General features: G+C 37.5%; 1 protein-coding gene across 1 annotated transcript in view; it reads right to left on the bottom strand.

The window, feature by feature from the left end:
* The window catches only part of treh (trehalase (brush-border membrane glycoprotein)), a gene marked incomplete at its 5' end in the record, with an annotated part of 28,321 nt that extends 12,931 nt beyond the window's left edge, over nucleotides 1-15,390 (bottom strand). Inside the window, 12 exons of the mRNA XM_079825721.1 lie at nucleotides 659-770; nucleotides 1,205-1,422; nucleotides 3,534-3,734; nucleotides 5,116-5,165; nucleotides 9,226-9,348; nucleotides 9,459-9,575; nucleotides 9,888-9,980; nucleotides 12,925-13,025; nucleotides 13,678-13,765; nucleotides 14,520-14,667; nucleotides 14,761-14,861; nucleotides 15,314-15,390. Coding sequence (XP_079681847.1) covers nucleotides 659-770; nucleotides 1,205-1,422; nucleotides 3,534-3,734; nucleotides 5,116-5,165; nucleotides 9,226-9,348; nucleotides 9,459-9,575; nucleotides 9,888-9,980; nucleotides 12,925-13,025; nucleotides 13,678-13,765; nucleotides 14,520-14,667; nucleotides 14,761-14,861; nucleotides 15,314-15,390 — 1,429 coding nt within the window. The remainder of the gene's footprint in view (nucleotides 1-658; nucleotides 771-1,204; nucleotides 1,423-3,533; nucleotides 3,735-5,115; nucleotides 5,166-9,225; nucleotides 9,349-9,458; nucleotides 9,576-9,887; nucleotides 9,981-12,924; nucleotides 13,026-13,677; nucleotides 13,766-14,519; nucleotides 14,668-14,760; nucleotides 14,862-15,313) is intronic.
* Between the last annotated feature and the right edge of the window lie 1,902 nt (nucleotides 15,391-17,292).

Here is a 17,292-nt window from a genome sequence, read left to right as displayed (position 1 = left end):
TATGTTGACAGAAGTTAGCCTATTTTCAGGCGCTGCGTGATATCATTGCGCCGCTGCACCCATGGTACGGCAGCAAAGTTCCATGATTATTACGCAGGAATGATCTGCGTAGATCGCAATTAACTTTTCATTTTCCGTCGGCCTTAGTACACATTGTAACTATACACAACAGCAACATTTTCCTATTTACATTTTGTGATATTTTGTCACTTATTGAGCAGTAGGCTAGCGGGAGCGTTTACCTCCCGTCTTTGTGCTAAGCTAGGCTAGCGGTGGGTGCGTCAGACAGAGTTATGGCACGCACGGAGATCAGAATGGTATGTAAGGACTTATCTAACTCTGGGGGATACGGTGAATAAGCTAACGTCCCAAAAAGTCGGTGTGTTCCTTTAACTAATGCTGATAAATGAGACCTTTTTGTAAAGTGTTAGCAAAAAACGTAAACTAAACAAAAATTTGAAATGTTGCCTTGGCAATAAACTGAAATAAGTTTAAGTTGAAGCACAACATTTTTTTTGTCACAAAATGTAACCAATTATATCGCAGACATAAAATTGGATGTATACGTATGTCCAACTTTATCCACATTCATACAGTATACTTGTGTAGGGTGAAATGTTATATATTAACCAAGAAACAAGATTAGGTGACCGTATACCTTCTATAATCATGTGTTGAAGCGGAGGCCAGGCGTTGGGCATGTCCCACTGCTGCCCACTTTCACTAAGAGAGGTGGGAACCCCATTAGGATAGTCCAGACTCCCACTAGCCTAAACAGAAAGAGAGAGAAAGGTTTGTGGAAATATTGAGCAAAGAGTGCCATCTGCTGTTGAGCCTGGAGTTTGCTTCACTAACAAGAGAATTGAAACCTGCTTGTTTGAGGTCGCACTTCTTCCTGTGAAACTTAAATTCTTTTTTCTTATTTAACACCCTTTATAAATCAAAAGGGAAAAAAACTGGGACGTGAACATTGGTGGTTCTCAAGAGGGAATATATCATATAAAAAAGCATTACAATATTATTTTACTGCGAGTGTGCATGGAAGGTGCTAATTAAAGCAGCATTAGGTCAGACGGTGAGACATCCGGAGCTTGTCTGCAGGGAGGAAGCATTGCATATGTTGTATAAAGTCGATGTGCCCACAAAATCACCCACTGTAAAGTGTCAATAACTGACAGAAGGGTTTGTAATGTGACAGGCTCACTCTCAGGTACAGCACGGCCTGATCGACCATCTCCGGCTTCGAGTAACAGCGTGCCCAGAGAGGTGCCAGGTTAGATGGGTAGAAGGACAGGTGCCGAGTCTCGTTCAGAAGGCTGAAATCAAACCAGGCTCCTCTCTCTGCATCCCACAGTAGACTTTCAACCGCTTTAATTCTAGCAGCACGTGCCTTCTCATATTGCACTGCCTTCTCTTCATTACCTACAGGAAACAGATGTCAGAACAAAATCCCAGAGTGCTTTTAATAAAACACACAAACCACAGAGTTCATACACTGCTGTTTTACTGTTACCCAAGGGAACTAAACAAGCATTTTTATCAAATATACACTACAGTTCAAACATTTGGGGGTCAATAAATGTTATTTTCTTGAAAGAAATTAATACTTTGACAGTAAAGACTCTGCATTGTTACAAAATATGCCTATGTCAAATAAATGCTGTTCTTTTGAAATTTCTATTTATCAGAGAATCCTGTTTTTTTCCCCCAGAAATATATTACTCATGCAGCACAACCGTTTCATTATTGATGATAATCAGAAATATTTCTTGAGCAGCAAAGCAGCATATTAGAATGATTTCTGAAAGATCATGTGACACTGAAGACTAGAGTAATGATGCTGAAAATTTAGCTTTGTGTGTATATATATATATATATAAAAAAATAATCTCAAACATGGCAAAAAGACACATTAAGTGTCTAAATATTTTTGAGGGTCCCTGTATATGTAAATAATAATGTATACATTCATTTGTGGTAAAACTACTGTTCAAAAGATTGAGTTGAGGATTTTTTATGTTTTTGAAAGAAGTCTCTCAATCCTCTTATTTGATCAAAAAGAAAATAGTAATATTGTGAAACATTATTATTATTATTTTATTATAAAATACAAAGCTACATTTTCAGCATCATTACTCTAGTCTTGAGTGTCACATGATCCTTCATATATCATTCTAATGTGCTGATTTGCTGCTCAAGAAATATTTACGACAATATATATATATATATATATATATATATATATATATATATATATATATATATATATATATATATATATATATATATATATATATATATATATATATATATATATATATATATATATATATATATATTTATATTTATATTTATATTTATATTTATATTTATATTTATATTTATATTTATATATATTTATATTTATATATATATATATATATATATATATATATATATATATATATATATATATATATATATATATATATATATATATATATATATATATATATAAATATAAATATAAATATAAATATATATATATATTAAAATGGCATTATTAAATAAATAAAATATCTAATTTCAGTGCTTAGAGAAGACAGATTACCATTGATCATCCTTAAAGCAGTAGCCTATTGTTACTATAAAATACCAGCATGACAGATTGCAGGAATAAAAGGATGAAAATGTCGCAGAGTTTATTATGGGTTTAAAAGAGTGCACCCTTCAAGTAATTAAATAGACCCTTTTCACACTTCCGGGTTTCTCAGAGCGGAAGTTGTCATAGTTGGGTTAACTATTGTAGTTGTGAATGAGAGAATACTTAAAATATTTTTTGTGTGTACCCATTTGCTCAAATAGCAAAAGAAAAAGGGCACAATAGTGATTTTACAACTTTCAAAAAGAGGGAAAAAATAGAGTGAGATTGATAACAACAGTCAAAAAAGAAATATGTACATTTTTACCATCACTCCCATAGACACTGTAGAAACACCCTCGCAGCAGCGGTAACTTGTTTATTTTTTTGTAATTTGATGCAAAAGTAACAAAATACAAAGTATTAGTGTTATAAATGTACATACATTTAAAAAAAATGACAATACAAAAAACTGCAGGATTTACGATATTGATGACCGTTAAAACGCGTCACAGTCTGTGAAAAGGGTCTATTGTTTACTCAAAATTCGGACAATACTACAAAATGATCCAAGACTGATATAATGCACCATATAAAGGGAGAAAAATTATTCATTTGGATATGATTTTCTGACAAAGATTATCAATAAGTATTATAAATTAATAGTTTTGTTTGTTAAGTTGTTTATTAGTTTGCTAGTTCCTGGCTTCAAATTTTGGCAAAAGGTTCGAACACATCCTTTATTATTTGCTATTTATGATACAGAAAAAATAGGTCATGACATGATAGGGAAGAAACTATTTAGAATGTGTGCTAATTTCTAGGCCACTGCTTCGGAATATATATGTATGTATGCATACATATTCAAATCAGGAATGTGTGTATTTAGAAATGTGTGTTTTTACTCTTTTACCCAGAATCCTGTGGAAGGAGGCCAGCAGATGCTCATTGCGGCACATAATTGCATTGAGGTCAGCAGGCAGGATGGAGCTTGTCTGTGTGTCGCTCAGGGTGCCATTGTTTCTGCCTGTCCCGTCTATATACCAGCGAGAAGAGAAATCCCAGCCTGACTCTGCCCCGGATGTCAGTTCCATCCAAAGTCTCTTCTGAGCCTCTGTAAAACGCAAGCATATTCATATTCATGCACAAACACACACACAAACAAGAACAAGGGAGATCCCTTTTAAAATGCCCCTATTATGCGATTTTAAGGTTCCAAATTTGGTTTTGGATTCTCCTACTGTAGGTACAAGCATTGACGGTCCAAAAACACAAATGTTCTCAAAATATACATTGCAGCATCACCACTTTTCTCAGAGTGTCTAAAACGATTTGATCAGGGATTTGTCTCTCCGCATGTACCCCTTCTTTTCCAAGAGACTACTCTGCTCTGATTGGTCAGGTGGGCTGGTCGTGATTGGTCCACCGCTTATACTGCATAGTCGGAAATTAAACTACCATTACTATATCTGAATTTCAGCTCTGAGCAGTGTTTGTATAAAGAGTGATACGAACAGAAACGATGGCTTCGGTTTTGCTGTAACAATTCAAGTCCTTGTCCTTTGGAAGTCCATGCAAAATGGATTTGCTTTTGCAGCACGAAGACTGAAATTACTGTCAACCAGTGTTGCCAACTTAGCACTTTGTCACTAGATTTAACAACTTTTCAGACCCCTTTAACAACTTGAAGAAAAAAAAGTGCCTAGCAGCGAAAAAACAACAACAACCCTTTTTGGATTGCTGGTTAACATGTAGTCAGTATCACCATACCAAACTCATTCTGTTGTATGACAGAAAATATGTAAATGAGAAAAGCTTTATTGGACATTCGGTTAAAACTTATATTAAAATACAGTATGGGAGCATGGATTAAGAGAGAAAACAGCTACTTTCCATTGAAAATAGTTGGCAACACTGCTGACGACTCGTTCCAGGCAGTTCCAAATTGAAAATCTTTTGCAAGACAATAATATCATGCACTTTAAAACTTATCAGACGTTTAGTTTACATCCACAAACAGTTGTATTACACACTACATGAAAGGTAATATCTGAAAAAGCATAATAGGGGCACTTTAAAGGGATAGTTGACCCAAAAATACCCATTTGCTCACCCTCATGTTGTTCCAAACCCATGAGTTTCTCTCTACTGTTGAACACAAAAGATGAAATTTTAAAGATTGTTGACAGTAGCCATTGACTTCCATAGTAGGGAAAAAAAATACTATGGAAGTCAATGGCTACAGTCAACTATTTGATTACCAACATTCTTCAAAATATCTTATTTTGTGTTCAACAGAAGAGAGAGACTCATACGTGTTTGGAACAACATGAGGGTGAGTAAATGACAAAATGTTCATTTTTGGGTGACGTATTCCTTTAATGAGATCCATTTTAATGTTTATCTTGTTGTGGCACCTGTAGGCATCTAAATATTAGTGAGAATGAACTTGAATGCAGTGTAATGATTCCTGAATCAAGCCCCTGGATTCCTACCTGTTGAGAGACCATCAGCCAGTTCAACATCATCACTGTAGGACTCAGGCCTGCAAATAGTCACAGATTTCTATATTGTAAAGCATCCAGATGTTTTAATTTATTACAATATTGAGAATCACTGTAATAATAATAATAATAGTGAGATTATTATTTAGATTTTTGTATCACTGCAATGAGAATTGTTATACTGCCTTAAGGGGGTCATGAACTGAGAAATAACATTTTCCTTGAGCTTTTGACATGAGGTCATCATACTATAAGAATATCCTGTAAGTTTCAGAACCGAAAGCTTCCTTGTTAGTCAAAAAAAAATGCTTTTATTGTAACCAAGCCCAGAGAACGACTCGTCGTGGAATGTGCCCAATCTTTGATAGGTGAAAGAAGTTTACAGGAGAAAATCAACGCCTACTTCATCGATGCAACTTTGGCTCCACCCACTGGCGTGTTAGTGAGATGACAAGGAGAGATGAGTGATACAGGATTACTGGTATAAATATACATCAATAAATATAACCTAATGCTAGGCATGTGTCAGTAAATCAAACCAGAGACTAAACGCTCAACTTCACACCAAACGCGAATAGAGCGTCAAAATCGCGTCTACCGCGTCTAGTTTCACGCGCGAACACTTTAAATGCATTCGCGCGTCCGCAGAGAATTGGACGCGCGTAGAAATCGAGCGTTGGAAGCGAAATTGACGCGCGTTCAAGGCACTCCAGGAGAAATATGACATAAAACACCACTCTGCCTCTTCATTTTCATTAAACATATATATTAAGCATTAATAGCCACACAAATGTGGTCCAGGCAACTCCTACATTATCTTCACTGCATGTATATTTAAATATCCTTAAAATATAAAGTTATGAAACTTCTCTTTGCCCTCAGTCAAAACGATTTGGCAGACAACAAATTATAGATTCATGAGAGCAAAGCTCGGCCGTTAGATCCACACAAGACGAGCCACTACAGGACATCAGAGCCAGCGGCAGACGGCAGAAGGACTGGCCAAGGAAAGGCTGCCTTCGCCGGGGTTATGAGCAGTGATTGCCCGGTGATCGCCTGGATCTCACAACTCCAAAAACACAAGATTATTTTTTTTTAAATAGGCGCTCTCTTTATAAATAAACCAAGATTATTTTTTTTAAATAGGCGCTCTCTTTATAAATAAACCACAGATTTGAGCTTTAAACAACTACATTCCCACCTGAAAAAGTCTTAAAACTACATTTTGTGACACAATAGTACTATTTTTAATTTATGCAGGGTTTCTCATACACGTCACTTTACCACTTGACAGCAGCAAGCAGGCTCCTGATTGGTTAACGCGGCGCGAATTGACGCCAAAGTTCAAATTTTTCAACTCGGGCGTCAGACGCGAATTCGCTTCAAACGCGTGAATGCACAAAAGCACCATTCGCGTGTAACGCGCGTATCGCGAAAGACGCTAAATTTGCGTCCAATGTGCGTCCAATTCGCGGCCAAATTCGCGGCCAATTCGCGCGAACTGGACGCGCGGACGAGGCGGATTCGCGTCCTTCGCGGCACGCGAAACGCGCCGTGAGACCTCCAGACGCGCGTCAACGCGCCTTTCCATTGACTTAACATTGAAATCACTCGCGCCAGACGCTCTATTCGTGTTTGGTGTGAACGCAGCATTAGTAGGATGAAAATAATCTGTTATTTAAACTGTGATTAAATTACAAATAGAACGCAATCAAAGAACACTCCCTTTGCATTCGCTGGAGCTGTCAATCAAGCGCAAGTTTATCAATGACTCTCACCAAAACTCACGTAATAAATCAACAAATCTCTTATTTACATTGTGTTTGCACTGTTAGTTGTGATGAAAACATTCGATAGTGTGCAGAAATCAAGTTGCAATGATGAGATCACTACATTCATGCGCTCAACATGTCTGTGATCGGCTACAATGCTCATCAATGCAACCTTTCATGCCACAATCTAAAATATAATTCCAAATATGCTATAATCAACACTTTTCACGATTAGTTAACCTTGAGAGCTGTAATAGTAAAAACGTGCTAAAAGTTTGAAGGTTCCACATGTAATACTTAGCTACATATGCCAAGATGGTGGCCAATCACAGCTGTGGGCGTTTACACTGAAGTCTCACAGCAGACTTGAAACAGCGATCAAATCAGAGGCTAAAATCATGGTAGGAAAAACGCCTTTTATTTCTAAATTATGACCATTTGTGATGTAAAAATATTAACACTATAAGTGCACCCCAGGAAACATTATAAAACAATGCAGTTCATGACCCCTTTAAATTGAAGCTGATTTAGTAAACAATTCAACAAAATATTAATGTTAATGTTTTATGTAGGCTTATTATGGTTTACTAAAACCATTAAAAAAAATCGTTATTTGAAACAAAACAAACAACTTGTTTTATTTCAGCTAGTTGTCAAAGCTACATTTATTATTTTCTTTTAGTTTACCATGATGTTCTAAAACTTGAATAAACTATATACATAGACATTTAAAAATAAAAACTAATAAAACATCCAATGAAATTAAATAAATACAAACTAATTCACAGTATTATAATAGTAATTAAATAATACAAAAAGAATACACACAGATACTAATAAAAACATTGTATTGCAGTATTTTCTCATTATAATACTGTAACAGTGTATTACAACAATAACAGTAATAAGTAATTACAGTAATAAGATTGTCAAATGACAGACACCACTAAGAATAATTATAAACACAAAAAAATGCATTGCAATAATGAGAATTTGAAGGGAAATGTGCTTAATTTCCCCCAAAATAATGGCTAAATAAAAAAGCAATCGGAAAAAAAGCCATTATTTCTTTATGTAAAATACACTATATTGCCAAAAGTTTTGGGACGTCTGTCTATACATGCACATGAACTTTAATGACATCCCATTCTTAATCCGTAGGGTTTAATATGGAGTCCACGCTTTGCAGCTATAACAGCTTCAACTCTTCTGGGAAGGCTTTCCACAAGGTTTAGGAGTGTGTCTATGGGACTTTTTGACCATTCTTCTAGAAGCGCATTTCTGAGGTCAGGCACTGATGTTGGACGAGAAGGCCTGGCTCGCAGTCTCCGCTCTAATTCATCCCAAAGGTGTTCTATCGGGTTGAGGTCAGGACTCTGTGCAGGCCAGTCAAGTTCCTCCACACCAAACTCGCTTATCCATGTCTTTATGGACCGACGCTTTGTGCACTGGTGTATGGTCATGTTGGAACAGGAAGGGGCCGTCCCCAAACTGTTCCCACAAATTTGGGAGCATGAAATTGTACAAAATGTCTTATGCTGAAGCATTAAGAGTTCCTTTCACTGAAACTAAGGGGCCAAGCCCAAACCCTGAAAAACAACCCCACACCATAATCTCCCCTCCACCAAACTTTACACTTGGCACCCTTACCGCAAGTAACGTTCTCCTGGCAACCACCAAAAACCCAGACTCATCCATCAGATTGCCAGACAGAGAAGCGTGATTCGTTACTCCAGAGAACACATCTCCACTGCTCTAGAGTCCAGTGGCGGCGTGCTTTACACCACTGCATCCGACGCTTTGCATTGCACTTGGTGATGTAAGGCTTGGATGCAGCTGCTCGGCAATGGAAACCCATTCCATGAAGCTCTCTACACACTGTTCTTGAGCTAATCTGAAGGCCACACAAAGTTTGGAGGTCTGTAGTTCTTGACTCTGCAGAAAGTTGGCGACTTCTGCCCACTGTGCGCCTCAGCATGCGCTGACCCCACTCAGGGATTTTACGTGGCCTACCACTTCATGGCTGAGTTGCTGTTGTTCCCAATTGCATCCACATTTGTTATAATACCACTAACAGTTACACAGGTGGCAACCTATCACGGTACCCCGCTTCAATTCCCTGAGCTCCTGAGAGCGACCTATTCTTTCACAAACGTTTGTAGAAGCGTCTGTATGCCTAGGTGCTTAATTTTATACACCTGTGGCCATGGAAGTGATTGGAACACCTGAATTCAATTATTTGGAGGGGTGTCCCAAAACTTTTGGCAATATAGTGTAATAAGTATTTTTTTCTTTTGGGGTGACCCTGAGTGTTAATGCATAGTCTCACCTGGGCCTGTCCACCGGTACATTATATCGATTCAGGGTGTGGGTCAGTCCATTTATCGCCACAACATGAGAGCGATTCTGCATCCAAAAGCTGTACTCTCTTTCCAGTGCTGGCAAAACCTGCCTAAACACACAAAGATCACATGCGGCGCAGAGGTGTTGTTCAGTGCGGCCGAGCGCAACACCTCAATATTCAACAACCCTGCAGGAAGGCAATTTAGTAGGAAAGGTTACCTGAGGAAGTCTTTGTCTCCGGTGACCTCATAGAAGCTTTCCACCATAATAGGAAGGAAGGGAGGCTGACTGCGGCGCTCATAATAAACTCGACCACCGTTTGGGACAAAGCCGTATCTAAATGGGAGTGAAGGGATCAAATTTAATATAATACAATTTTATATAATTAAATTTCACAAACTGGGACAATAATACTTAGTTCAACCAAAGAATACAGCAAACAGATTACAACGTGAGGGAAAATAACAATGAAAGAATTTGAAGTGAAATCTTCCTTTAGTGTTATTTAGTGGTCTTGTTTTAATAAAACGGGTGTGTGGCGTGTTTGGCACAGCATTTAATTGACTATTTAAAATGGTTAAAATGCTATTTAGAGCTGCAGTACATCTATCTATGTGTGAGTGTGCGTTTGAAAAAAAAAGAGTGCACCTTTCCACAAGGAACATGAAATTCAGAATCATTCCTCGAGCTGTCTCAGTCATCTCAGACAAAAGGAGGCCGTTTATTACCCAATATGAGTCCCTGAATAACAAAAACAGAATTAACTTGATTATTACATTTCCTGAAGAAACCATGAGTGGTTCTTGCCATTGCAGAACTCAGCATGACGATGTGAGGGTGTTGTGCATAATTTTTTAGGGCACTGCCTTGTCACCATGTGTGTTGTGTTGACGCGAGAACAGGCACTGCGTTGGAGATTAATATTTTGTAAATTAAGTGGTAAATTGTGTTTTTTTTGTGCAAACAAAGCCCTCACGACGCTTCAATTAAATGACAGAATAAACATTTTTGGGTGAACTAATCCTTTAAAAGAAAACTATCTACTGATTTGCTATGACCATTGTTAGGTGCATGCCAACCCAGTCACACTCCCAGGGCGTCAAAATCCGAAGCATGGTCAAGTGCCTTCCGCGTCACAATGAAGATGCTAAAGGTGCCCCTAGGCGTCACTATATCGACGCGCTGGGTGCTCCATTCATTTCAGTTGTTTACCCAATGCATCAGATCAAGACGCATTTTATTCTTTGCATTTGTAAAAGCAGACATTATTTTATTAATATTTAAAGGCTACTTTTATATTTTTGAGCAACTAACCCAACTCCTACCCTAAACCTACCCACTTCTAAACAATATAAAACATGTAACAGCAAATACAAGTACAGTCACAGGTATTTATTGCAAAAACTGACCAAAAACAGTATAAAAGTATTAACTCATGCTGCATTCCAAGTCTTCTGAAGTCATACAATGTCTTCATTCCTATTTCATTCAAATAATACAGCCGACTCATTAGCATGACGCAATCGGCCACAAGACACACGAGAGCCAATGACCTTTTACAATTAAAGCTGACGTAATTGGTTACGAGACATACGAGAGCCAATGCAATTTCACTATGAAAACTGATGCAACGGGCGGCAATTTGTGAAATTTTGTGTGTTCATGATCTATGGCGGATGGAGACGGTGATCGCTTTTGGGGATTTCCTTCACACAAATCAATCGCTTGGCCACGGAACACTTTGAATATTTGTACTTTTTTTAATAAATTGAGCATGTAGTCGCATCTGCCGGTTATATCCTGTGTTTTATATCATATAATACACAAATGGGTAGGTTTAGGGATGGGGTTGGGTTAAAGGGATAGTTCACCCAAAAATGAAAATTAGCCCATGATTTACTCACCCTCAAGTCATCCTAGGTGTATATGACATTCTTCTTTCAGACAAATAAAATCTGAGTTATATTACAAAATTCCAGGCTAAATCCAAGAATTGCAGTAATAGTTGCTCTGTTTTTGAAGTCCATAAAAATGCATCTGTCCGTCAAATAACGTGCTCCACGCAGCTCCGGGGTGTTAATAAAGGCCTTCTGAAGCGAATCGATGCGTTTGTGTTAGAAAAATATCCATATTTAAAACTTTATCAAGTAAACTTTCAGCCGACCGCCTTCCCTGTTCAATTTATGGAAAAATTGTTGAAAGTTCCCCTGCCGATCGAAAGACTAACGCGACCAGGTTCGCTCGTCATGACGTCACGTACGCATCTTGAGTTACACTGTCAACATTCAACACTTTTCCACAGAAGGCGGTCGGCTGAAAGTTTACTTGATAAAGTAAACCACTTTTCCAGCATTTTTCAAATATTGCCAGTGGGTGGAGTTAAGCGCTGAGCTGGGGTTTAGTTACCCTTTAAAGAATGAACACTTGAACTTACATCAGCGTGATAAAAACAACCTAAAATGACAAAACACATCTTTGGAAAATATGTATTTGAAATGTAATTTGATTGTTTTTAGTTTGTTTATGCACCATTACATTTCACGGAGAGGGCGGGGTTTATGACCTATACTGCATCCAGCCACCTGGGGGCGATCGAGATGCTTTGGCTTCACTTTTTTCAGGACTTGTGTGGTACACTTGGTTCGGTGTAATGCATTACTAAGTAATTAATTACTGTAATTTAATTACTTTTCCCTTGAAAAAGTAAAGTAAGGGATTACTCTTATTTTTTTCCTGTAATTACAGTTACTTCTGATGTAACTGCATTAAAAACTGTATAAACTAGAACAATTCTATATAAAACAGTGGGCTTAACAACTAAATTTAACGTCTAATGTTAAAATTATTATTTTTTATTGAAACCATCTCTCTTTAAATACTTTGGTCAGTTCAAGAATAATTGATGCAAGTCTATATTATTTATTTGAAAGAATTAAACGAGCAGTTTCATGTCTATCCTTGTTTTGTTCAACTGGTCGATGTTGATATGGGATTTAGAAAGTAATAAGTAATGCAATACTAGAGTAGAGTAATTGGACCACAAAACCAGTCATAAGTCGCATAGGTATATTTGTGGCAATTGCCAACAATACATTGCATGGGTTAAAATTATTGATGCCAAAAATCATTAGGATATTTAGTAAAGATCATGTTCCATGAAGATATTTTGTAAATGTCCTACTGTAAATACATATAAAAATATTATTAGTAATATGCGTTGCTAAGGACATCATTTGGACAACTTTAAAAGGCGATTTTCTCAATATTTGGATTTTTTTGCACCCTCAGATTCCAGATTTTAAAATAGTTGCATCTCGGCCAAATATTGTCATATCCTAACAAACCATAAATCAATGGAAACGTATTTATTCAGCTTTATGTATAAATCTCAATTTTAAAAAGTTGACCCTTATGACTGGTTTTGTAGTCCAGGGTCACAATTAGTACAGTAATCTAATAACACTGATGTAGTGAGATGTTATTAGTAGCTAGTAACTGATTGCTTTTTTTTAGACCAACACTGGCTATAGCATGTCTGAATCGCTGGTCACTGAAAACTTGTTCCAACAAGTACTTGGATACAGTGTGTGAGTATGAGCAATAACAGGGATATTGGCATTAGCAAGTACCACTAATTATTGTGTAAATACTTGTGTGTATGTATTTGATAAAGAGAGAGACAAACCAGTAATAGAGTTCCCTAAAGCGGCCACCAGGCACGACGACTGGGTGTGGGGTGTAAATCTGCGAGTACAGCTCTGGGTGGTCTCTGACATCATCACGGATCTGCACAGATACGTGTATAGTAATAAGAAAAATATTCGGTAGTTACACAGTCCAATACAGTGTTAAAAAAAAAAAAAGATTGATTTTTGAAGTTGTAAATAAAACAAATATTGATGGAGTTTTACACAATTTTAATAGACTGGGTAAACCCAGCCTGATCTGCCGGCAATTTGATTTCGCCCTGCAGCTCAGTCTGGAAACCTGTACATTCATTTCTACTGCTTCTGTTACACTTTTGCGGGAACCAATCACAGACTAGCTTATCCACCTGGCACGCTATTGGCGGGTTTAACACGATGATGGATAGAGAAGTGATAGGTCGTTGCCCGTTGATCATGCCTCTTGTGGTCTGATTGGTTGAAGGACTATCCAATTGCATACAGAGTCATTTAAACTATGCTCATTTATCACGCCTCTTGTGCAGTAGAAAATACATAGCAGACTCCCCAGACCAATGTTCAATCTTAAATTGAGCTTGGTCTGGTGATAGCCAGACAAAAATTTCAGTCTTTCTTCTTAATTTTCACACTTAATTCAATGTGTTAATTGACATTTCTTCGTAATTAATTCTGAAATAAACTAGCAATTTCTGAGTGAATATGGTTTCTACACCAATTTTGATTTTCAACGTATATTAGTGAAAACCATTTACCTTTCGACCAAGGGACTTCCACAATCCGTGCAGTTCTTCAGCCCAACTGCGATATTTTGAGTCAGACACCCTGGATAAGAATTTCGGTCTGTGGAACAGGGAACAACAATCAAATTTACTGGATGCATTTCTCTCGCATGACTTAGTTTCTTCAGTGGAACACAAAAGGAGTCATTTTGGTTAACACTTTATTTTACAGTGTCTTTGTTACACGTTACATGTAGTTACTATAGTAATAACAGTAAATTATGCATAATTACATGCAACACACCCTAATCTTAACCATAAGCCTATAGTAAGTACTTGTTACTATTACTCAGTACTTAGATGTATAATTACACTGTAACCAGGACACCTTAAAATAAAGTGCAACCTAATTTTGCAGAATGTCCAGGCTGCTCTTTCCATATACTTTAAAGGGAAAGTTCACCGAAAAATGAAAATTATCATCATTTACTCACCCTCAAGTTGTTCCAAACCTGTATGAGTTTCTTTGTTCTGCTGAACACAAAAGATGATGTTTAGAAGAATGTTTGTAACCAAGCAGATAGAGCAACCATTGACTACCATAGTATTTTTTTTCCTACTATGGTAGTCAATGGTTGCTTTGTTACAAACATTCTTCTGTGTTCAGCAGAACAAAGAAACTCATACAGGTTTGGAACAACTTGAGGGTGAGTAAATGACAGAATTTTCATTTTTGGGTGAACTATCCCTTTAAGTGAATGTTGACAAAGGCTTCAAGCACCACACCATGCAAAGATCCTCCTTTTGTGTTCCAAGAAAATCATACAGACTGGAATGATAACTCATTGTCCACACAAAAAAAAAAACGTTCTTACTTTGAATGCCAGTCTGGAGGAGTCCACTTCTCAAACTCCTTCCCCGGCTCTTCAAAGTATGTTTGCAGGAACTTCTGTAGCTCTGAGGATGGGACTGTCTTGTTTGGGAACCCTGAGGTCAGATTTGCAAAAGCCTCCACAACGACCTCTATGGGTTAGCAGGGGAATAGCAGAGAGCACAGGAAATCACAGGCCTAGAGCTTTTCAGATGAGCATCAGAAATCAAACACGTTTGACTCACCAGGAACTGTAGTCAACTTCATATCTACAAAGTACTTGTCATCATCAAACAGTTTCGCCATCTGGACCTGTCGCAGGACTTCTCCTGTGCAGTAGATCGGACTGGTGGCAGCAAACACATGTCAGGCAACTAATGCACAAGGGTAACATGATAGTTTGTCTGGCACTCACAGGTTAAGCTCGTGAAAACCAAGATCAACAACTTTCTCTACAGCTCTTCTTTAACAAAGGTTCAAAGCTCAGCTTTTCAGCATTCAATACTCCTCCTGCCTTGTCATTGACTCAAAGTTCAGCCATGACAATACCATCTGGTGACTGTTGAAGTCTTTTTAAATACGGTGAGGACCATCTTCAAAGCTCATCTTATATCATAAGGAAAAGAACCAAAGTTCACATAAACAAAGCAACACAAAGACAGCTTTGCAAATGTAAGTGTTCATGTGCAAGTCTTAATCACTAATATATACAGCTTAATATTTAATGCAGTCATCTCATTGGACAATTCAAAAAAAGCTGCTCAGAGTTCAGCAGTGAAGGCGGTTATGGGAACTAACCTGTCACAAGGTGCCAGAAGCAGGTCACCAAAAGAGAAAAGGATGGAGGAAAAGACTGTCACAATTAAGCAGTGCATCTTGGTGAGCTGAATTATCGATAGCCAGTAGTAATGAACAGGCAGTAAACTGGAGCCTGAGTTTTATATAGCTCTGTGTTCTGTTTACTAATGATTGGAGGGTTATAGGTCAGTTTAAATCATACTACAGTGATGACTCATTTGTCATTTCCAGAGAATTATACACCTAGCCTGTACTCAGCGATCAGATACGAGTATGCAGATTGTTACTAGGGGCAGCATGAAAATGTTTCATAAGAGGAATTTAAGGAATAAAATCAAAGCTCAAAATGCTGACATCTAGTGAGACAAAGCAGTATTGGAAACCGACATTTATAGAGACTAATGCTGCCTTCACATGCTATCAGAATTATCATAAATACTAGTTTCCTAGTTAATTTTTTTTTTAACATGAAAGCCCTCAAGTCAATTTGAAAGCAATGAGCTGGTACTCATGACTTCAGAAGTGGGAAGTAGAGAACTTCCGATAGCATGTGAAGGCAGCATACAGCACAAACATACTGTCAAAGGTCTAACACTTCACATTAAATTCACACAGCAAAACAATGAATTTATGTCATCAGAAACTCAGCAAAAAAGACACCTTAAACACAAGTGGAACTTCAGTGAGCTTTATTTTCCAAACAAAAACAATCACAGATGTTAACCATTGCACTTTTACACATCTCAAATCTTTAAAATTCAGCATCACTGAGAAAAAAAGCCAATTGAAATTACCCAAATTGAAAAGGTGAAAAAAAAAAAATTGACTTTAGATTATTTTTTTAAAATTTGGTTTGTCATTCAGTTCGTCATTTAATCTGCAGTATCCAAGTTTAGAAAAAAAAAATTAAGGGCAAAGTTTGGAGGTCAAATTTCCTTACCCTGAGCTCCCAAATTGTTTATTTGAATTTTTGAAACCAATTCTCTCCATTTCCCTCCCACCCACAAACCCAGACCGATGTATCCCCAACACTGAACAGGGCTGCGTTTCCCAAAAACATTGTAAACCCAAATAGATCGTAGAACCAACAACACCAATGGTCTCTATGATCAACTTGGTTCACAACGCTTTTGAGAAACGCAGCCCAGATCAATAACATTGATACATCAGGGCAGCAAAAAACCCTTCCCACCCACCCAAATACAAAAACAAAACTAAAAGAAAAAGAAAATAATACTGAAGAAAGAGTGGATTTCGAGACTGCAATTGTTGTATGCTCGAGAGAACTATTAAACAGGTGAGATGTTCTCCACCCATTCTTCTAAATAAAAAGAAAACAAAACAAAAAATGAAATCAAAACCCCAACCACCATGGCAAAGACCACAGCACATCCAATCACATGCTGCTGTACAGCATATCAGGAACGAAGTGTGATTTTCACGGCAAGTGGTTACTGAAAAACACTGGGCAGCTGCCAAAGAGCCCAGTAACTCATATTCTCCTCTCTAGAGCTGATGCGTTTAAAAAAACTCCCAAAAGAAACCAAAGCTGATTAGCCTGGTGAACCATCTATGTGCACCCCGGGGGGTGTGCGCTATAGAGAAGAGAATACAAGCTTGGATTCGAGCAACGTCACTGGGAAAAAGGTTGCAAGTGCTGGAATATGGGGCAAATATTTTTTGCTTATAATTCGGTAACTAACCGGTTAGAACTAATTTGCTTAATTGTCTCAGGAAAAACTAATGGCAACACTCCACAGTAGACAAAGCGAATCCGAAAAAACATCTCACCTGTATTTGATATTCTAATGGGGACATTGGCGATGTTAAACTCCAATGTTAAATTCTAAGTAAATCCTATGCCAATAAAACACAAAGCAAAAATTGCATCCCTCCCAACCTTTAACCCACCCCATAAAGTTACAACCCTCAAAACGTCACGAGTCAAAATGCATAACTTATTCAAAAAGCAGCAGAAG

The sequence above is a fragment of the Gobio gobio genome (genome assembly GCF_949357685.1).
Source record: "Gobio gobio genome assembly, chromosome: 9".
In the NCBI taxonomy this organism is placed as follows: Eukaryota; Metazoa; Chordata; class Actinopteri; order Cypriniformes; family Gobionidae; genus Gobio; species Gobio gobio.
This window is presented reverse-complemented; position numbering and strand designations above follow the sequence as displayed.